At 40.0% G+C, this 23686-nt stretch overlaps 2 protein-coding genes across 3 annotated transcripts; one reads left to right on the top strand and one right to left on the bottom strand.

Moving 5' to 3' along the window:
- Positions 1-17980: 17980 nt before the first annotated feature.
- On the top strand, positions 17981-18956 carry LOC139783426 (uncharacterized). The gene is made up of 2 exons (XM_071722581.1): positions 17981-18257; positions 18341-18956. Exons 1-2 carry the CDS (start codon positions 18038-18040, stop codon positions 18949-18951), a joined length of 831 nt encoding a protein of 276 aa, XP_071578682.1. The 5' UTR covers positions 17981-18037; the 3' UTR covers positions 18952-18956.
- A 364-nt stretch (positions 18957-19320) lies between these two features.
- On the bottom strand, positions 19321-23178 carry LOC139783423 (uncharacterized). Of its 2 annotated transcripts, none has more exons than XM_071722578.1 (5): positions 23112-23178; positions 22849-22965; positions 22241-22457; positions 21030-21921; positions 19321-20599 (listed from the first exon to the last, which is right to left on the bottom strand). In XM_071722578.1, exons 2-5 carry the CDS (start codon positions 22861-22863, stop codon positions 19393-19395), a joined length of 2331 nt encoding a protein of 776 aa, XP_071578679.1. In that variant the 5' UTR covers positions 22864-22965; positions 23112-23178; the 3' UTR covers positions 19321-19392. The 2 variants fall into 2 exon arrangements, with proteins under 2 accessions (XP_071578679.1, XP_071578680.1); XM_071722579.1 differs by having other exon boundaries at positions 23039-23129.
- Between the last annotated feature and the right edge of the window lie 508 nt (positions 23179-23686).

The following is a 23686-nucleotide window of genomic DNA, read 5'->3' as shown; positions in this document are numbered from 1 at the left end:
AATAGAATGCAAATGCAAGGAAATTGTTAATGAAGACAATGAAATAACGATCGCTTAAATGAGTCGATGGTTTTATGAAAAAAATCTAGACGGTTGGAAAATTTATTAGCTAATAGGTTGATTCTATTTAAGGGCTTAAATTTTCCGTAGGCAGTGCGGTGTAACTCCTCATAGAACGTCAGGTTGCATCTGAGAGGTCTGGTTGGGACATGTAAGTGTACACGCTGTAGCAGGTCCGAGCAGTTAATATGACCACCAATCAATTTGAAGAGAAATAACAAGTCAAAATAAGTTCTCCTATCACTCAGTGTTAATAGGTTAGTTTTGGCTAATACGGGGTCATAGTTATGATCGCATAGTTGTATAGGGTTATCTGTAAGGAAGCTAATTCTTCGAAGAAAACGATGTTGGATCTTTTCGATTTCCCTAGAGTGATTAAGCTGATATGGAGCCCACACAATGGCGGCATACTCCAAGCTCGGCCTGACCAAAGCGCAGTACAGCATTTTTAATGTATGAATGTTTGTGAAATATTTACAGGATCGCAGGACAAAGCCTAGTTTTTTATACGCACTATTTGTAATAAGATGAATATGTTTGTCAAATGATACGTCCGCAGAGAACCACACACCTAGATCACGTATAGTGTCGCACGCAGACAGAGGAGTATCGAATAAGCTATAATCATGTTTATACACACTTTTCTTCTTGCTGAAGTGGATCACATGGCATTTAGACAAATTGAAATATAATTTGTTTCTGTTACACCAGGAGGTTAAGCGATCTAGGTCTAATTGTAACAGAATCGCATCTAAAATATTTACGATTTGACGATAGACTTTTAGATCATCTGCTTTCGGCAACTCCACGAGCTTCCACGTCTCGTTTTCTTGAAGTGACTTAATTTCGTTCTTCATTGCCTGAATCCATTCGTTTTTATGTTCGGAATGGATTGCTTGATTGTATGTCTTTGGCTCGACTAATTCTTCCTTGATGACGTTGATTTCTTCAGTGTAACAAAGTGATGGTACGCCAAAATTCGATCTTGCGGATCGACGAATGTTACCTTCATCGTTAACCGGAGCATCTTCATTTATTTCACGTTGAGCTATGGGTAACTGCTGATTATTTCTTGATGCTTCACCCATTGCAGGATCGTCTTCTTCTACCCCCTTTTTCTTCATCAGCGCTGTAGAATTTATCTTCAGGTAGATGCGTAATTGTGACTTCGCTCTCCTCCTTAAACTCATCTTGATGAATCTTCCAATTGCTGTCATTGTAGACAAATTTAGCGTCTCGACTTATGATTACCTTTCCATTCGATGGAACATAGCACCTATACGCTTTTGAGATTGCATCGTAGCCAACAAAAATTGCCTCAGTTGCCTTCGAATCAAGTTTCTTCCGCTTTTCGTCAGGTACGTGTACGTAACACTTCGATCCAAATGGTTTGAAAAAATCTAAATTAGGTTTGGTACCATACCATGTTTCAAACGGTGTTCGTACAATATCTTTAGCTGGCAAACGGTTTGGTATATAGTTCGCCATTACGACCGCTTCGCCCCAAAACTTGTTCTCAAGCTTAGCTTCCGATATCATGCACCTTGCCATCTCGATGAGTGTCCGATTTTTACGCTCGGCAACGCCATTTCGTTGTGGGCTATATGACGCCGTCCGTTGATATCGAATGCCTTCTCGATCCAAGAACTTGATGAATTCGACACTCATGTACTCTCCTCCTCTATCTGTGCGGATCATCTTCGGTTTACGATTGAACATCGTCTTGCACATCTTTACGAATTCTCTTTTACCAGATGGTGTCGCTGTCTGCATCGGACCGCAGACATCCGAATGGATCAAGTCCAGTTTTTCTTTCGCTCGATTATTCGAATTCGGAAACTTCATCCTGCTCATCTTACCTTGAAGACATATTTCGCAGTTTAAGATGTTGTTGTAATCCTTGCTGCATTCGTCAAAATGAACACCATCGACGAGATCGCTTGATGGCAATGTCTTCACTACCTGGATGTCTCTATGGCCGAGAATACTATGCCATTTATGAACGCAATTCTTTATTGGTTCAGGATCTGGATTTCCTATTGCATATATCATATTTGGTGTCTTCATTTTGTACAGATTTCCACAGGGTTCGTCCAATGCAACTTGCATTCCATCATGTGCACGAACGATATTGCACTCTTCATTGTCGAAAGTCACAGTATATCCCATTTTGGTCAAACGTCGTACAGAAATAAAATTTCCTTGTATTTGTGGCACGTACAGAACATTTGCAATCGAAACTGCTGTAATGTCACCTAATTTATTTATGAATTTCGCATTGACTGTTCCTTTGCCGATTGCAGTTACTTTATGACCGTTTGCTACGTAGATACTTTCAACATGCTTCTTCATGTCGGTGAAAATCTCACGCTTACTCACCATGTGATTAGTTGCTCCACTATCGACTAACCAATCGTCGTTATTTAGCATCATTGCTGCGAATAAATGTTGAACAGCACCGCTAGCTTCAGCCGAATTTATCTGCTGCTGAGTCTTACCTTGTTGATCTTGATTCTTTTTCTCTTTATGCGCAAGTAACTTACGACAATCCTTTTTCCAATGCCCTTTACGCTTACAGAAAAGACATTTGATTTACTCATGTCAACTGCTTCTCCTTTTGCATTTAATGCCCCACTTTTGGCTGACGAGCTAATTCTTAATACGGCTTCAGTATTATCGCGACTTTGTTCGAGACGTTTTCGATATTCCGCAATCACAGCCGAGCAAACAACACTCGATGTTAATTCATCTTTGCGATTCTCCAACGTTGTAACTAATACGTCATAGCTTTCCGGTAGTGAACTAAGAATTGTGACACACAAAATAAATTCCGGCTTTAAATCATCTCCATGGGCTATAAAACGTTGAAATAATTCCGTCATTTTGGTTACGTGCGCTCCGACATTACCGCCTTCTTCTAATCGTGTTGTAATGAGCTGTCGCAAAATGCTCACTTTGTTGTTTGGCGTGTCCTTTTCATGGAAATTTTTCAAATTATTCCATGCACTTTTCGCTGTCTCACAATGCCTAATGTGTTGAATCTGGTCGTCTTCTATATTTAATGCAATTGCAGTGTGTGCCTTTCATCCTTCTGTGTCCAGTCATCTGTAATCGGATTTGGCGGATCCGTCGTAACTGCTGTCCAAACGCCCTTTCAATCAATAACATTTTCATCTTATATCGCCAGTTGAAGTAATTTCCGTTGTTCAGTTTCGTTATGATGTACTTCGATTCCGAACTCATTGTCTTTATGCAATCGCGTACGTTTCAGAGGTTAAGATGTAACCGAACGATGCTACTTGAGAGCGCGATTCACGCTAATTTTCTGCCTATCACTCGGTCGCCACTCGGTTTGACCTATATCTACCGAGAAGGTCTTGTGAATTCTCTGTCTTCGATATTAACTAGACTACAGTAACTCTTCTTTGTTTCAGTTCCTGCCCCGGATGAATCATCGATGATGCTGCTTCAGCTCCCCTGGATCACCGCCGCGACGAAGACCGGATCTATGCTGGACAACGATGGATCGATCTCGAAGGACAAGGTACATAGAAGGTAAGTATGTATCAGTAATTCGAGACAAGTATCTTCAATATACGATTCTTTTATTTCAGATCGTCGAATCAGGTAAGTATTACACAGTTTCAATTTCCGCACGCGAGTGCCCTACGCCTAACGGCAAACAATCTACGTTAATTGGTAACACGGTACCGCTCGCTCTTGTTAAATGAGTATTACGCTATTCGCGGGAGTTCCCGATTGTATCGCACGACTAACAGATACGTCCGCACGCTGTTGTCGTACTCGAGAGACTGCCGATGACGCCGACCTCCTTGCGGTGTTCCCCAGGTTGCTCTGGTGGTGTTTCCGCCTTTTATTTCAGGAGAGGACTTTGATGCCGCCAACTCCTGGCGCTGTCGGCTATGTTTGACGCTATCGGCTATCTTTTTCTTAGACCCTATGCATTATGATTTGCGCATATTCGGGCCCATGCCGCTGCCTGGGCTCTCACGGCCGTCGAATGGCGGCTCGGTCGTTATCTCCGCTCGCTTGGTCAGTACCCCAACGCGTTGGCGCGTTTCCCGCGGGTTGTCACCCGCTCCCGGCAGCAACTCCAAAGTGTGCGGCTGCAAAGACAGTTTATGTTATTTTCACTTAAACTCCTTCAGTCTTCGAAACAATATTACCGATGGGTCTGGGCCCATAACCTGTCAGAATGTGCTGGATTGATACAATGCGTCAAAGATAAACTCGATGAGATTAAATGAAACTGAATCTTTATTTATTACAACTGTGATCGCTAGTACACAAGTCTCTCTAGAAGCGATAAGCGAAAAGTGTGGCGCGGTAAGGAAGGGATCTATGAATTGTGACGTTGCAGTTTCGCTGCATCGTTGCAGCGCCCCGCCGCCGTCACAAGGCGCGGGTTTCGCGACCTTTTTCACGCCCGAGGACGGTTCAACGAATCGATGCGAGATCTCCAGGGGCATATTGTAATCGCGTTGCATTTACTGATCCCTTTTATTTTTATTTTGTATCATTTGCGTGGCGCCTCACCGAGCCGAAGACCGGAGTTTCCTGAGAGGATGCAGAGGGCGCGAAAGCGGAGTCGACGAGAAGGACAAGGCGAGAAATCGGACGACGGAAAGCGGATCGAAGCGACAACTCGCGGGCCGCCGAGAGCGACGGAGCGCAGGAAAACACGCGCGCGGCGCGTGACACAGCGGCGGGCGAGCCCATAATGGCAGGGCCCCGGGACGCCGGGGCGAAATCAGCTCACCTGCCCTCCTCACATTACTGACCGGATCCCTGGATGGTTGGCCACCATTCCCGAACCGACAGGAAGGAACGCGGAGGCAAAAACGTCCCGTCCGCTGCCGGGAAGAATCCCGGAAAAATTGCCGCGCGAGCGAAGGGCCGTTTAGCGCCCTGCGGAAAGCCGTAATTCACGGCCCTACGCACGAATCCGTCGCGAGCCTGCGAGCTCACCCCTCATTGGTCCGCGCTCCAACGTCGCGGGGCCGCGTACGCCCGGGGTGGGGTGCGCTATCGATTCCGCCATCGAGCAAAATTTCGGGAGCATTCGTGGATCGTCCTCGATAATCGACGCGCGTCGAAAGTCAAGTCGCGGTATTGTCTTCACATTAAGTCGCATTTCGGAGCTGAGTACGACGTCCGGCTGCTATCTTCGCGACCCTTGGGACGACGGCGAGGACCCTCGGGAGAGAATCTGCCTACGGTGAGGTTGCCTCGGTAACGTTTTATGTAAAGCCACGACACCGCTCCCCGGGCCGCGCTCTCGCTCGGAAAAATTCGCGATAACTAGCGTATTCGCCGACAAGGCGTATTTAGCGATCGATAGCGAGAGCGAGGGGCACCGGAATGGTCTCGTGGCCGTGGGATCGCGATCGAAGTCTACGAACCTCTGGAGATCGCGGTAGGCGTGTCGATGGCGACGTTCAATCTCGCGAATACGCCATTTCTCGCGCCCTTCGCGTTCACGACCGCGTGTCTCGTTATGCGTAGTATTTCGCCCGGTCGAATCTTAGATTCTGCACGCGATATTAATGGCGTCAGAGGGATATTCGCGTTGGTTTAATTGCGTTACTTACGATTCGCGTTCGGACGTTTAGCCTATCCTCGCGATATCGGCTGCGTTGAGATATTATTCACGGTAGGATGTGGTTCGCCTTAAGATACCATTCGCGTCGACCTAATGTTGCGTCTCGTTATTACTCGCGGTAATCCCGTAATCCTTCTCGCGTTAATTCGAGTATTTCGCGTTATGCCGAGTGACTCGGCGCCTCATTTTTCGCGTTGGACGATTACTGACGATCGCGGGTGTTGCGTTCGATCCGAATCGCTTGCGTAATCTCAGTTTCTTGCGTTAGGATAAATCGGTCATTTCGCGTTAGTTATAGTACGGCTCGCGGTAATTCCGCATATTTTCTCGCGTTAGTTTAGTATTTCGCGTTACGTCGAGCGCCCCGGCGCCTTGTTCTTCGCGCTAGGATGTCCTTGGCGATATCACATGTTGCGTTCGTTCCTTCTTGCGTTGGGACGTTACTCGCGTCACGTTTATTCTCTGCGTTAGACTAAGACTATTACCTGCGTTGGACTAAGATTACTACTTGCGTTAGAATAAGATTATTTGGCGACAGAATCCCTGCACGGGTTTGGACCTGGCGTTCACGCGTTCTGAGCGTGGCGCACTATCATTTCGCGGCATTTCATGTATTATTTCGTTTATTCCAGTTACGCCGTATTCGGTCGTAATTTGACCGCTACTCCATATGATTTGTCTGCGTAATCTTCGGCTATTATTATCTGTGAACTTCTATAATCTCGGTGATTCAGAAATTTAGTTCTCTTCTCGCGTTATTTCACTTACTAACGGCGCATTCCGCGCGTTTATTGAGTTAACGTAAATTTCCGTTTATTCTGGCGTCCGCGTTACTATCGTTTTGTTATTTAAAATCTGACGCCCGCGTTATCAATCACCTATTTGTTTCGGTTCGATTAAGAGACGCCGAATTGGCATTTATTGTTCATCCGAAGATTACTAAAGAATAAATGTTATCCTTTATTTGTTAATTGTTTGAGTTTACGACATTATTTATTAGACGTCACCCCGTCGAATACCGCGCTGCCCTTCATCAACCCCGCCCTGCTATTAGGTCGAGCTAGCCATTCCCTCGCACACCGACTTATTCCGTTTCGCGTCTCGTTTTTGGTTTCTCGCGATTTCGCGGACGCGAAGTTACGCGTCTGGCGCCCAACATTAGAATCGTTTCGTGGGGTGTCGGAGGTGCGAGAGAATCACCGGAGAGGCCTACCATCCTGCTCTCCTTTCCCCTTTTGATCCGGCACACGTCCCGGACCGCTCCGGGAGTGAAAAAGTCGTGACAGAATATATAATAACTAGAGCGGAAACATAGTAAAATAACAGAGTCGATAATCTACCAATAGAAATAAACCTTTACCCTAGTAACTTTGTCTGAAATCATATTATAACTGTAATAAACCTGAGATAAGTATAAATTTGAATGTACACGTTAACTTTGTTTAACAAACAGCTCCGCAGTAAAAAGTCCCGTCAAGACGCACTATCACTCGCTACATAGACGATAATAGTCCGGGAGCCAGCTGCCATTTTAAGTGAATTATTTTAAGAAATCTGACATTTTCGGCTAGTGTTCAATTCTGTCTGCTAATAAACGAAGTGAACGTCAGCTTCCATGGTAGCGGTGGGTGTTGCCGCGGCAGCCACCCACACACGTATAATTATAATAAAAATAAACCGACATAAAGAAAGCTGAGACTTTGTTTGTACGTTTATTATGATCTAAATAAACGGAAAATAATAGTCAGCTGACTTCATGGTGGGGGGTTGTACGTCAGCTTCCCGCCCAAACATGCGAAAAATATGCGCTGAGTAAACTTATACTAAGAAAGCTGAAATTTGGGGAAGTGATAGTCGACTTTAACAGTTTCACGAAAATAATTGTCCGCTGAGCTTTTCGCGGTGAAAAAGTGCTCAGCTGACGACTGAAAGATACTGCCGGCTTTCCATGCCTTCACTGGCTGCGATTATAATCCTTCCTTTTTCAAGAAAGGGAAAAGCCGTCCCTACAAATTATTACATAACTCTGCAGTATACATTGATAGTTTCATTAAACTAAGTAACGCACCTGACGGAAACTTGGAGAGCACGTTTACAACAATTGAAGAATATGTTTGCCAAATATACAATTTTAAAAAAATTAACAGTGTAAACGAAGCAAGAGCTGCTATGTTTTTCAAAACGTACAACATCTTGGACAACGATGACATATTCCGTCTGCCAGCAAAAAATATAGACGGGTCAGCTCTACCGCCTTGCAAAATCGAACTGCACCAACATTTGCTTCGGACGACGTACATCGCTAATATTTGGGCCCATGCACATCTTGCTGTTTTAACTGAATTACACCCGACTGATTACGGCTGGAGAGAAGAGGACAACAAATTTTTGTTCAAATGGTTCGACGGCGATCAGCTACCCCCTTCTCTTGGCGATATTACCAGCGAGGAAGAAAAAGAAAGTACTGCAGGTCAGAATTATACTTCACTATTTCTTTATTCAAGTGTAATTTTTAGATTAATTTTGTTTTTAATTTAAAAATACAGTTTAGAAACAATTAAAACAATTTTTTATTATAACGTGAACACTTTTTATAAATAATATTCTAATTAATTTCAAAATTTTGCTCTTGCGTTATTATATTATTATATTATATATGTATTAAAATTATAAAACTAAATTAAAAAACTTTTTTATGCGATTATTTTTTATGTAATAATATATTATTTATTATATTTGCTTACAGATGATGAGGATCGGACGCCGATGATCGATATGGATTACAGCGACCACGAAAGCGAGCAAGAGTTTGAGGGCGATGATGAGGAAGACTGAAGAGTAAATGTCTCATACCTCATACGTATTTAAAAAAAAAAAAACGTAAATTAAAAATTATTTTTGTCAATAAATGCGTTAAATATAATTACATATTTGAATATAATCAATAGCATAATTTAGCGTGAGAGAGAAGCAGCTGATGCCGTGAGATTGGCGCAACGCGCCCGCGCGCATATACGCACCGTTTTATTAATAAAAATCAAGTTATCTGAAACCAAGAAAGCTAAAACTTTGTAAACTTATAGTTATCTGTAACAGTTACACGAAAATAATTGTCCGCTGAGGTTTTCGCAGTGGAAAAGTGCTCAGCTGATGCAGTGAAGGATGCCACGCGCCCGCGCGCATAGCGATGCGCCGTATCTTTCAGTCGTCAGCTGAGCACTTTTCCACCGCGAAAAACTCAGCGGACAATTATTTTCGTGAAACTGTTAAAGTTGACTATAACTTCCCCAAATTTCAGCTTTCTTAGTATAAGTTTACTCAGCGCATATTTTTCGCATGTTTGGGCGAGAAGCTGACGTACAACCCCACACCATGAAGTCAGCTGACTATTATTTTCCGTTTATTTAGATCATAATAAACGTACAAACAAAGTCTCAGCTTTCTTTATGTCGGTTTATTTTTATTATAATTATACGTGTGTGGGTGGCTGCCGCGGCAACACCCACCGCAAATGCGCAAGCTGACGGTCACTTCGTTTAGTAGCAATACTAAATGAACCATACAGCAAAATCTTAGGTTTCTTAATTTTGGTCATAAAAAATGGCAGCTGGCTCCCGTACTATAAGTACGAACACCTGCATGGCATGTTCAAACGCGAGGTTTCTCAAGCTACTGGCACTAACCCTCACATGTGATATCTGGTCTGATATTTCAAATCGTGGGTATTCAGGGATAACGGTGCACTACTTACGTAATAATAAAATGGAAAGTGGGTGCTTAGGCGTATTGCCATTAGAAGAAAGCCACACAGCACATTACATTTTGGAGATTCTTATGGAGGGAATTCAGTCCTTTGGGATTGTGGCGGTCAACAGACCACACACACAATCTATCGCGCTTGCAGAACGGCAACCGGTTATACACGTCAAGCCGAGCCGGCGGAACGGCAACCGGCCGTACGCACGCCGAACGCGCGACGAGCACGTGCCATCCGCACGATCAAAACACCGAGAAGAAAATGCCTAACAAGGATTTTCACCACCAGGCGGCTGAGCTTTCTCGCGTTTAAAGTTCGGCAGGCACTGTATATAAAAGCCAGCAGCAAAGGCATCACCGAGCAATTCCACCTCAGTGATCTTCCTGTATGGAAGCCACCGAACAAGAGCTCTGCTTTTGGATAACCCGTGATACTGCGCCGCCGGAATACGCGGCCATCTACTTCACGCACGTCGCCGCCGCCGAAACAGCAGCCTCAGGACATCAGACCGAGGATACAGATCTCGGTCACCGAGCCTCCTACACGCCGCCCGGTACTCCTCCGGCTTGGAGGAGACCCGGGCCGTGGGGACCGCAGCAGCCGCTCTACCGTACGCGAACGGTGCATTATCTGGAGCGAACGTCTGCCACACTAAAGCGCAACCAAACGGCCCTTTTCAGGGCCACATTAGAACACAAACGGCCCTTCTCAGGGCCCCACATATCTACAACGAACATCACCGGTTGGCATTAATCACGGCCACGGCCATAGGGATTAATCAAGAAAACGTGACAGCGATCGTGACTGATAACGGCGCGAACATTACAAAAGCAGTAATAGACTGTTTCCAAACACATTGAGTGTTTTGCTCACGCCGCACAGTGGAGCCAAGGCGGAAAAAATTCGATTTTATAAAAGTATGTAGAGAAGGATAATAAACATATATATTTGAAGAGAGATGTCTGAAGTCATGTAATCGAGTGTAATTTGTTACTTTTATCTATCTAAATAAAAGTATATGTCTTGTACATCACTCAAATAAAAATTACCTCTTATAACACATGAAATTCTTACGTTCTCATTCAATATGTTCTCACAAGTTTTGTAGATACTATACTGTAAGTTCTTTTGTAGAATTCAAAGTTTCATACAATAACTTCATAAAAACTTATTTGTTCCGTTTCTAATTAGAATATTTATACGCCAAAAAGAATAATGTCGTAAAATCAAGAAAGCTACATAAGGTTTCATCTTTGTGTAAACCTAATTATTTATCTACACTTTCTTACAATCTAAAATTGATTTATATTTGAAGATTACATTATTGCTTGCCGTACTCAATCTATTCCAAGTGCGATTAGCTGCGATTACGATGACAATAAAAGCATATATCCATAAGAATGTACAATTATTTACTCACTGTCTAAGTTTATTATAAAAAGCGTCTTGAATTCTTATTTTTGTTTCTTCTTTTTGAATGCGTGTTTCTGGCGTTGTTGGCCATTTCTTGAAAGATAAATTATAGGCGTAATATTCCATGAATTGATTAGTGCATGCAAAGGTGACATCCCCAATTTGAATGCTTCTTCTTTGTTAGACTTTTACTAATTTTTGCTAAGTTGTCCATTTGAAATGGTTTGATCCATCGATGATCCATCACAACCCCCATTTCATGAGCAATATTAATTCGTTGACATCAACCATATTTTCCTTATCTATCGTTTTAAATAGTCTTTTTGCAGTATGATCTGGTAATTTTTGTGAATTATTTGACACCGAATTCTCTGTAATATTAATGTCCTCTGGGCAATCCTGTTTTGATTTTTGGATATTTTTGTATGATGGAAATATATCGAATCCAATTTTCTTCGTCGCAGCTCTTATTGTTTCATACTGTCGTCTTGATAACTGAGCATCCATTATTAATGCCAGAGCAGTGTTAGCATCAAAACCATTTTTCTGATTTTGTACTTTACTTGAAGCGGCATCGATCATTTGTTGTGGGTAAGCAGCGCGTAATTCACTTAGTTTCTTCCGTTTTGTACGATTACAGCATTCGTCGAAACTCTTTTTCGGTCTGCCTACTGAATAGTTTGATGACCCAGTTGGAATAGAACTTGCAACTTCGAATTCTACTTCAAAAATACCTTGTAACCAAGTACTGTACTTCTTATAGAATCTCGGCTTTGATCGTTGTACTGTATTCCATCTTGAATTCAGCTGTGGAAGAAATCGTTTTCTAATCTCCTGTAAAATCTTGTCGAGATAATTGTCTGGAAGATTTGGGAAAGATGTACCAATGCATAATTTTAGACGATTGAGATCTCGATCACAATGAAAAAATTCTGTGACTAATTCTTGATAGGAGATGGAAAAACTTTTCACGTCTTGAAAGGAGAAAGAAACGTCTGAAGGATGTTTAAATTAGATTGGGTTAATCTGCAAAATATTATTTGTCATTATGTTCTTAATAAATAATGAGTATTGAATAAAACTATTTCATTGTTATTCATGATTATATATCTGACAATATATATATATAGTGGTCAAAATAGTATGTGTGCGTATGTATATGTGTGGAGGGGTAAAAACCACAGTGGTGTAAGTCAAATTTCTAAAAATATTTTCTCGCGTGCATAGATGCAATCTGTACAATATATAAATTGCATCTATACATACGAGAAAATATTTTTAAAAAATTGACTTACACCACTGTGGTTTTTACCTCTCCATATATATCTGTACATACTACTAAAACAACAATCGAATGTGATTGGGTCTTTCTTTTAGAACCAACACAGAGTGTCGATAAGACGACGACTCAACAGTTGGTCTTCTGACCGCGGCAAATTTCGCTATGATAATCGCTTCAGCGACTAACTTCAGACACAATTACTCTGCACGCAACGGATGATTGTCGTTTCGAGTGCATTGTTGCTGCAAAAGTCTTTTATAACTGTTTGAAAGTCAAACCGAAATTGCTTATTATTGAGCGCTCGAAATGCGCAGCCCAGTCACGAACGTCGCGAACTTTCATCACGTGCCTCGACGAACGTTTCGCACGCTTATTCGTCGACGCACCGTGCCTAGCGACAGGAACGCGTGTTCTACGCGTTAGCAGTATATGAAAGTACAAATAAAATATGAAAACAGAATCACCCGCTCCGTGAGTGACTGACTGCTCATCCCCGTTTTCGCGCGTCGCGGCTGCCGAAATCGAGCGCGGAACGGGCAGAATCTCTCGACTCGTCGACTCGTTCGGATCAGAGCCTAAACCGCTTGTCTCGACGATATTTTTCGCTATTGAACTTTTGTGTGCGTGCGACATATCTTGTGTGAGCGTGCAAATCGTGTGCTGACTGTAACTTGGACGCCGACGCCCGGAGCTCCGCCGCGATCAAGATTTCCGACGCGAGCACTTACGACGCGCGAGATTCCGACAGCAAGATCTCCGATACTCAGCCTACTCCGACCTGATATACGTGAGGCGCGTCGGGCGTCGCTCTGCTCCATTGCGTGCACGAAATAAACGCTGTTGTGTGTGAATCACGAGGCTTCAAGTTTCTTCCCGCTCCATATCCTTCAGCGAGGCTCAAAGCTCAACCGTTTTCGCGCTCATCTCTGAGCGAATTCCGGCGATTCAAAGCGGGACGATCTCGTCGAGATCGCCTCCCGAACAATAACAATTGGCACTAACTTATTACTTCACATATTTGTAATTTTGCAATTGTTAAACAATTTTAGATCACTCTGCATAATAAGGTGGGCAAGATATATTATTTTGACCATTATATACGCTTTGACCATTGTTAATAATTATATATTAACCATTGTCAAATATATAATCACTAGCTGGTTACCCGGGCTTCGCCCGGGAGTCGTTTTTCTTGAAACGACTTCATTTGTGTTTCAATATTCTTATTGTGGACAAACATAAGGAGTGTGTCGGGTGGTTGATTTAAAGACGGGTAGTTTAACTTTTCTGCATGAATAACACATTCTAGGTGCTTAAGTTTTAAACTTTTTTACTTGACAATGATCACATATTGCATCCATTTTTCCAATTATTACACTCGGATGAAATTAATATTCGTAATTTGAATCATAACTAAATGCCTCTAATTTCAAATCGGACCGCATAAATGTTTTCATGGATTAAACATGTCGTAACCGGTCTTTTTCTACTCGAGTTTCACACTATTGAGTCATTTCCGCTTTTCCGATATTTCACTTACCGATCAGCGACATCATCCCTTGGTTTACCCAAACGTTTTTTCGGGAATTTTGAGATTGCTCGCTCGCAATGTACACAGAACCTCGATATTTCACTTACCGATTACCGATTTTATTCCTTGGTTTTTTAATTGAAAAATCGAGGTTCTGTGTAAATTAAAAATTGGAAAAATTTCGGATACCGGTTCCAATAAAAATCAGTAACGAAAAACTATACAGTTTATAGCACTCCCCGGGAAATTCTACCCCTGTTTTATATACAATTCTTTAAGATTCGGTCAATTATTTCCCAAAAAACTTGAAAAATTTTGGATACCGGTTCCAAAAAAGATCGGTAACAAAAAATTATACACTTCATATCACTCCCCGGAAAATTCTACCCCTGTTTCATATATAATTCTTTGAGATTCCGTCAATTATTTCCCGAAAAATTGAAGAAATTAGAAAAACCGGTTTCCAGAAGATCGGTAACGAAAAACTATACACCCTATAGCACTCCCCGGGAAATTCTACCCCTACTTCATAATCTTCATATACAATACTTTCAAAATCGGTCCAATAGTTTCTAAGATTACTCCGAACAACAGTACAAACTTTTCTCCTTTATATAATAGTAGAGATAAATAACAATGAAATAGTTTTATTCATTACTCATTATTTATTCAGAAAATAATGACAAATAAAAATAATCATTAGTTTTTAATAATAAATAAGTGTTTGAGATTGCGCAACTCTTGCCGGAAATCGCGTTTGATTGCATGTCGGGGTTCGCTCGCCTTCAGCAAATTTAAAGAAATCGCTATGTAGAAGTCGCATTATTGGCAAATTATGGCATGGATTTTTTCTCAGTCCCCTGGCGAAAATTAAGAAGCTTTATAAAGCGTTGACAACCGTTCAATGAGAGTTTTTTGAGAGTTTATACGCTTTCAAACTTTATAAGAACGCTTACACAACGCCGTTGGGTTTTGAACGCTTCCAGAACGCTTATAAAACGCTGTATATAACGTTTCATGAAAGGTCTGGAATGCTGAAGCAACGCTTTTCAGAGAACGCTCAGTAAACGCTGCGTGCAGAGAGTTTGTTGTCAGACTTTTCAAACGTTTAGCAAACGCTTTTCCCAACGCCGTAAGACAAGCGTTTTCACTCCGTTCAGCAAACGCTTTTCCGATGTGGCGAATTGTAGAGGCGCAGTGAACGTTTTGTAAGGCGTTAACGCAAACGGCTTGGAGACGCCCAAGAAACGCTTTTCCCGACTCCGTAACACAAGCGTTTTCTCTCCGTTCAGCAAACGTTCTTCTAATGCGGCAAATTGGAGGGCGTTTACGCAAATGGCTTAGGAACGCCCAAGAAACACTCTCATGAAAGAAGTTTATGAACGTTAAAACACATGATCAAAAACTTTAAAAGTAAGAGCCAATCACGTTCGACTGCTACTGAGCGGCCTGGTCTGTTGAACGCGCCCATTGGTCGAGAGGTTGCGCGCGTCGTTCTTGCACCGCGGTCGTTGTCAGTTGTTCGCCCGCCGCGCCGGTAGTGTGAGGTGTCAGACGTCGTCGATCGCCGGTTATATGTTCATGTCGTGTCGTGTCGGCGGTCCTGAGTCCCGCGTCGTAAATAATATAAGTCGCGTTAGTTCGTAAGTCGCGTTACCCTCTAACAAGGGAACGGTCGGGGGTGTCCGAGACCGATTTGGATGCGCTTTGGATATGTTGTTGAGCATCAAAAAATATTAGACTCGTATTTTTTTTTGCGGCTTATCTCGACGTTTATTGGTCGAAAAAACCCGATTTAGAACCTACCCGATTTGGATGCGCTTTGAATATGTTGTTGAGCATCAAAAAACATTAGACACGTGTTTTTTTTTTGCGGCGTATCTCGACGTTTAGGGGTTGAAACAACCCCTCGAAAATAACGGATTTTATAGTTTTTAGCGAATATCTTCGAAAATATAAGGCGTATGAAAAAAAGTTTGGTACAAAAGGTTTATGGCTTTTTGTGCTCTTTACAATGGCGTAATCAGATTTTTCAAATTTGTCACATTTTTTAATTTAACTCCACCCCCACCTATTATTTTTGCCAAATATAACAGTTTTTCCAACGCAAATTTAATAGCGTCAAATGCCAAATACATCCATGTATATTTTTATCTCAACATCTCGTATACTCGCAACCCGTCGCGTCGCGTAAAAGAGTCACGGTCGGTCTCGCTCCGCGTATACTTGGCACGAGACACTACCGTGTCTCTTGATTATGATACCATTATTAGATTTTTGGCAAGACGAGATGATATGTGGTATAGGCGTCGCGCTGTAGGTAGGTGTTAATATACAAGTACGTATAATACACATAATTGTATATTAAAAATATTTTTAAATTAACCATTCTTTTATTGTAACAGTGGATATGGGTGGACAATACCCGTGCACGAGATACGAATCAGAAATATGGTGAGGGTTCCCTCACCGGATCCCTCACAATAAGGTATGTATGAATATTTTCATAGATTTAACATTTTTTTAATTTTTGTCTAATCTGTTTTCAGCGCTATATATATATGCACGAAATAGAAATCCGTGGGTTTATAAATTTGGCGCAGCAGCGTTGGGTCCGCTGGTTCCGGACTATGGACAAGAGAATAATGACGAAATTTGGGAAACTTCCGGCGACGTAGATATCTTCGGCTTACGTCGACTATTTGAAATGGAGGACGATTTTGAAGAAGAAGAAGAAGAATATTGGTAAGTTATTCGTTTTTCCAATAAAAAAATATTGAATCTTTATATTAATCATCTTATTGCATTTGTGTGTTTCAGGTAAAGAAAAGCAACGCGGACGCGGCACTCCGATATTCACAGTTGCAATCGATCATCGAGGAACTCCATGACACCTTGATATTCCATAAGAAATGGCACTCGATATATAGATGTGTACGATCTTGTGATTCAATATAACGACAGTCCTTTATTTTAATAAATATACATATAGTCCGAAAACATTCCCTCGTTACTTTACCGCAAGGCTTTTCGACCGATCTATCTCTCTATATCTATATATCTCGCACGCACCTATGATTCTCTCTCTCTCCAAATTATGTTATGTACTTCTCGCTCAGCGACTCAAATCTATCTGCCGTCCGTCCGTGCCTTCCTTCAGAACGCGCGAAGGCTTTCCCCTACTCCATATAACCTTCCGGACTTCCTGCTTATTTATTTTCGTGCTAACGCTATCGAAATAGCGTAAACTCCTCGCTGTCAGCGCCTAGTGCTGACCTTCGCATCAGCGCTTTCGGTTGTCCCGGAGTTATAATTGGGATAGTGTATTATTGTAGCGGTTAATGTGACGCACGTTCAAATTTGCGACTGCCCGCTCGATCTTACAATTCGGCGGTGGTATTTATAATATCGGAGTCTACATTCCGTTGCTAGTCCAGGACTCTCGAAATAGCCTTGCGCTGGCCTTCGCATCAGCGCTTTCGGTCATCCCGGAGTTGAAATGGAAATTTTTAAGCGTACGGCGCAACTTGAACAGAAATAACGCAACACCTACCTACAGCGCGACGCCTATACCACATATCATCTCGTCTTGTCAAAAATCTAATAATGGTATCATATTAAAAATACACATGGATGTATTTGGCATTTGACGCTCTTAAATTTGCGTTGGAAAAATTGTTATATTTGGCAAAAATAAGAGGTGGGGGTGGGGTTAAATTAAAAAATGTGACAAATTTGAAAAATCTGATTACGCCATTGTAAAGAGCACAAAAAGCCATAAACCTTTTGTACCAAACTTTTTTCATACGCCTTATATTTTCGAAGATATTCGCTAAAAACTATAAAATCCGTTATTTTCGAGGGGTTGTTTCAACCCCTAAACGTCGAGATAAGCCGCAAAAAAAAAATACGAGTCTAATATTTTTTGATGCTCAACAACATATCCAAAGCGCATCCAAATCGGTCTCGGACACCCCCGACCGTTCCCTTGTAAGTGACGTACCGTCGCGTGCTGTGTGGCGTATCGTCGTTGACGCGTGGAATAAGTTGAACTTCTTCTGCGGGTGGTACGACGCCAATCTATCGGACAAGGGTGCGTGAACGTCCGCCAAATCCACCGGTTTCAAGGGCGAAAGGTCGCGCGACCGCACGCGAAGCTGCATTCGTCGTCCATTGCGGCGTTTCCGTGAGTCGCGCAGTTCACGGATTCTACGTTGTATGTGGTGATGTTATGTCTGAACTAAAGAAATATCTTATTTTTTAGTTAAATCTTCGCCATGAGTGTAGTGGACAATTCTGGGTGGTATGCGTTGGTGAAGTACAAAGTACAAGTTTGCTTTCTATTGTAATCTAATTTCTATCATTAACCGCATGTGTTCTCCCCTATATCAGGTACCCCTTGGAGATGGAATTTTCTGCTCCAAAGCAGCGTATAATGAATTAGTAAATGTGGAAGAGAGTCACGCTGACTGGGGATATGCTCTTCTCAAAGGAGTCTTCGGTAGAAAAGCACACCTTATGAGGATGCAAATTAACAAAAAACATACTGAGAATGAGAAGTTTCCTTCGAACTTCCTCATGGTGGCCAAGTGTGAGTAACTGTTCCACATGGATTTTTTAAATCATGCGATAATTGTAGATTGTACTTGAAGCTTAGATTCTCTCTTTTTACAGCTCTGCACCGTGATTGGCTAATAAAACAGAAGATTCAGGATGAGAGTGGGCAGCTGCATTCAAAATACTCAGCCACAGAAGTGGAGAAGTACGTGAATACGCTCCCTGGTTACCTCGCGGATCGGGCATATGATATGCTGGGCCCCCGGGGCGCGAGAAAAAGAGGTGGAGACCTCAATGCCCCTGAGTGCAGGCGAAGTGGATTCCCCAAGCCAAAACGCAAATATACCAGAAGAGGTCAGCCGCTGGTTGAAATACAGCAACTTCAACAACAAGTATCACATATAGTGCAGCAACGCATCAGTCAACAGCTACTCCCACCTCATCAGCAACCACTACCCCAACAACAGCCACCGCAACAATCACCACATCAAGAACCGCCATACCAGCAACAACCATCACAGCTGTTATTACAGGAACAAGTTTCCGATTATCCTGCCGATTTCATTCAGCCATCACCCGATAAAAACAGTCACGTCACATCCACGTCGAATCCACGTAATTTACGTGGACTACGTGGATGCAGATTTATCCACAAACTATCCACATGGATGCAACGTTCTTTTCTCATCACTACATCGAAGTCTATTATCTCCGAAATATCAATGTAGATTCTCTGTGGATATATCTATTAAGAAATATGTACAGGGAATTTTTATCGACATTTCGAGGATAAAAGACTTCGATGTAGTGATGAAAAAAGAACGTTGCATCCATGTGGATAGTTTGTGGATAAATCTGCATTCACGTAATTTCTATTAAAGATTATAATTAATCAATAAAAGTATTATTATACTGCGTTTATATGGCAATGTCATAGCTTTTAATGGATAATCAATAGTAAATTATACATTGATGCTGCAATTATACTTTGTGTACTGCAGGTGGAATGAACTTGTATTGAATAAGATTTTGTATTGAATAATATTACTGTACAAAAAAAGGAAACAGTGATAAGGATTTATATAACAATTACAGAGTGAGGCATTAAAATAATTTTATTGTGATCGACAATGTCAGAAACAATAATTGAAAACTTGTATATAGATAGATTACAATGTTTCAGAATCTTGTTTAGAATGGGACATTGGAAAACAGACATACTTTGAAACAATCCAATTATCTTCCGCATTTTTTTCAGGGAGGGGTAATAGTACAACTTTTTTTCTAATATCTTCTAAACACCACCTCTGTAGTGATCCAAGAGTGTTAACAATGTATATGTTTATACAGCTGGAAGAAAATGGATAAGAAAAGAGATCTGATTTTTCTGTAAATTTTCTACCAATTATAAAATGGTTTCCTTCAGCACATTTTATAATATTTTCGATTTTAAGAACTTCATTGGTTTTTGTAAGACAATATGCATCAGGAGATGATAAAATAAATTTTTTATCTGACATTCGAATTTTTTTATACTGCTCTCCTTGACAGTTTAGAGTTGGTCCTGTATTATGACGTTGCTCAAATAATAATTCGTTCTCTGTAGAATAAGAAAGGCGGAGGATGGCTGCCTTTTCTATCACACGGCAAACTATTTGAGGAAGTGTCCTTCCTGGTGCATGCAAAAAGTCCTTCATGTGTCCTAAAAAACTCTCGAACTTAAATGCGCTAAATTCTTCAAGATGTCCATGTAACAGACAATCCTCAACAATATGTTTTAAATGATGAACATTATATACCACAAAGGTTTGTTCATAAATTTTAGAACTGTATTCTACAAACAACCTAAGTAATTTGTCTGCATCAACGGCATAATCTTTGACCAACACAGGATCGACTAAAATTCGAATAGCACAAGCAAATAATAGAAAATTTTCATACACTTCTCGGTGCATAAATCTAAAAATGAGGAATCCATCATATAACAAGAGCCTTCTAAATTCTGTACCTTTATAATATTTCCATTCACTCAATCTGCGTGGCTTTCTAGCAAAATCAGACGGAAAGAAAGATTTTAGAAAGTTACAAAAACTATCTATTTCAAGAACAACATCACCAGGCAGTTTAAATTTACTAGCTTTAGTACAGTACAGCATTGAAACAATTCGTTTCGTAACTCCTAGGTATAACAGGTGAAAAGATTCCAAAGGAAATTGTGTTATAGGTTTAAGCTTAAGTCTCGTAATCAGAGGACTAATTCCTTTATGATATTCCTTGTGAGTATGTTGACAAACAGATTCATCTGTTCGTAAAGGTGCTTCTTCATAAGAAGGATACGTCATTCGGTTGCCGAACCACACACCTTTAACAGTGCACCTGCAAGACAAAATATTAATATTAGACAAAGTATTCAAGTGTTCAAAGTATTCATTGTAGTAGTGACAAATTAGTTTCAAAATAATTATTAATAATTCTTTTCTCATATCTACATTTTATATTTGTAAAATAATAATTTGAGAAAATAAAACAAACATAAAAATATAAAAACATAAGATGTTACTTTTAATTTTTTATATATAAATTTTTTCGAAGTTATGCTATATAATAAGTTTTATTTATACATTGAGTAATAGAAAGAATGCAAAAAAAGTTTCTCTAAATTCCAAAAATAACATAATAAACGTAGATATTATTTGATTACAGAATAAGTTATAAAAATAAAAATAATTATTAAAAACTAACTATTTTACCAAGACAATCTTATACATATATTTTATCGAAAAAATGCTCATTTAATAGTATTTACCTTTCACAAGCAAATTTACTGCCATGTTGATTGACACATTTCAGCCATGCTCTAGCCGGTGCATCAGCAATTACGTTTCTAATTTTTAGTTTGTAATGTCTATCTTCAATGTTGAAACCGTTCATTATTTCTAAACTTTCATTGATGAAGTCTTCTAAGTAAATATCAAGATCTGGTGGACATTTTGTTTCTCCGCACCATATTGCTATAACGAAAACTTCATTCCTACCAGCTATGCAGCCAGCAATTGGCCACAAAACTCGCCGTATACTATTATAGGGTGAAAAACCATCAAAAAACACATCTATTTCAATTACATCAGACATTGTTTCCAAAATCTTTTCGGATAGTACACTTTTAAGACCAGAGAGAATGCCATAGTACCAAAAATTTCCACCGCTTTCCAATTCTCTAATTAATGATATTGTATTTCTTGGGGTTTTCAAGAGCGTCTGTGCACACATAGGAAGGAGGTTGTGGTTATATCTTCTTAAAATTTTCAAAAGATGGGACAGTGCATTAAGTGTTATATTGCTTTTAACAGCCCACATTTTTAGCTCTTTAACTAATTTCAAATCAAGATTTGTAGGTTCACAATAACCAACTTTTTTAAAATTTGTTATTTCCTCGTATAATGTATTACCAGTAGAAACAGTTATGTTATTGGAGAAATAGTTATTATCATTTTGTGACTCTTGACACCCTAAGCTGCTTTCCTCATTATTAATTGTAATAATAATCGAAGCATCATTTACTTCATGTGTGTTTTCTTTTTTACCCCTAAATGCAAAACATATATCTAATGTATCTGTGCTTTCCACAGGAGATTGTGTTTCTTTCATGTCTTCCTGTGTGATAAATTGATCGCCATAATTGCTTTCGCGATCATGATCTGCAAAAATAAGGGTAATATTTATTACATAAATAAATAAGATAATTACCGTAAAATGGGGTGAATACAGGATTAGTGGGGTAAATAGGATCAAAACTTCTAGTAATAATAAGAGTGTGGTAAATTTGAATAGTATATACTATTGAAAATTTTTTAATAATACTATTCAAAATTTTATTCTAATAAAATTAACATTTTGGCCACCCACAGACAGCATATTACTATTACTACAAGTTTTGATCCTATTTACCGCTAATCTTATTCACTCCATTTTACAGTATCAACCGTAATATATATATTAAAAAGCAAAAATCATTACAATATTCATTATTTCTTAGTTCATTATAAAAAGTAAGATCTATATGGTCTTCAGGTACGTATTGTTGTTCCTTGTTACGATATTTATTACAATTTTTGTTGGATTCATTATAAGCACTCCTGTTAGCAATATCTTCGAAATATTCTTCTGCAGCTAAGAGACTGAGATTTTGATCAGATTTTCTTTTCAGCCTCTTCCATTCTGTATTCCATGATTTCTACAAATTGTAACAAATACAATATTAACATTGTGTACTAAATATATATTTTCAAAGGATGTTATAAATAACATATACCCCGAAAGGAAAAGTTTTATGAAATCGTATAAATTATAATTGAGAAAAATATTTAAGAAATATATATTTTAATTGCATTATGTTTAAAGCATTTAGAAATATAATTACGCATGAAAGAATTATCAAATTAATCCATATATACATGCTTGCAAAAATAATGCATAATTATTCCAAAATTAATTTTTGACAAATATCATTTTTAGAAAGTTTATTCTGACAAAATTGCTGACGTTGTGACAAATCTTAATTACAGCAATATATATATTTCTGCAATTTTCTTATCGGGATAGTGAAATAAACTTTGTAAACAAACCTGTTTGTTAGACATTGCAGTGGACAAACTTACAAAGTTAATGTACACACTCAATTTAAATCACACACAAATTCCGGATGTTAATTTCACCGTTTCGTTTTAACCTCTGTTGTGAACCTAAAATAATATAGGTACTTTGTTATTTTATAAAGAAATAAGCAAATAATTTACTGTGAGCGAACTGATCTACAATATATGGGCGTTAAGGCGTTTTCTGTCGAGGTTTATCACGTGATGTCGTGACGTATAACCTTCACACATACGTGAAACGTGAACTGATGAGGCTGCCGAATGTTAAGCAAGGATAAAATGATACTCGGGAACACTCGGGCAGTGATGCCGCTGTGCAGACCGACCAGCATGCTACAGCGTGTGGAGGGGATGCGCCGGCAAGGCTGCGCAAGGGATAGCCACGCACACTAATGCCACGCTCCTCTGTCCGTGTACGCTCGGCGCAAAGAAGGACAGAACACGATCGTTGTCTCCTTCTCTCTTGTGCTATGACGTCGCTATGCCAGTGCCGGCTATGCCGGCACATATTTCAGATCTCGCGATTCTCCGAATCTCGAGTTGGCAAATCGATGGGCGACGTTATTTATTGTAAACTTAATCTTTTCTTATAAAATATCGAGATATATGTCAATCATTCTGTCGTTATTCACTGATATATGTATAATCAATTTCAATTGTGAATAATATGTAAATAAAATGTCTAAAAATATAAAAATTACCAAATGCAATGACATAAATCTTTATAAACATAAAAAGTTAAAAGAATTCTCCGTTTTTTTTTAATTTGCAGACCTTGAAATATTTTTTTTGATTAAAGTTGAACTTT

This window comes from Temnothorax nylanderi, unplaced genomic scaffold (assembly GCF_030848795.1).
Source record: "Temnothorax nylanderi isolate EJ_2023f unplaced genomic scaffold, tnyl_v1.0 TNYL_tig0499_pilon, whole genome shotgun sequence".
NCBI classification, from domain to species: Eukaryota; Metazoa; Arthropoda; class Insecta; order Hymenoptera; family Formicidae; genus Temnothorax; species Temnothorax nylanderi.
The sequence above is the reverse complement of the archived record's forward strand: the minus strand, read 5'-3'. Positions and strand labels throughout refer to the sequence as shown.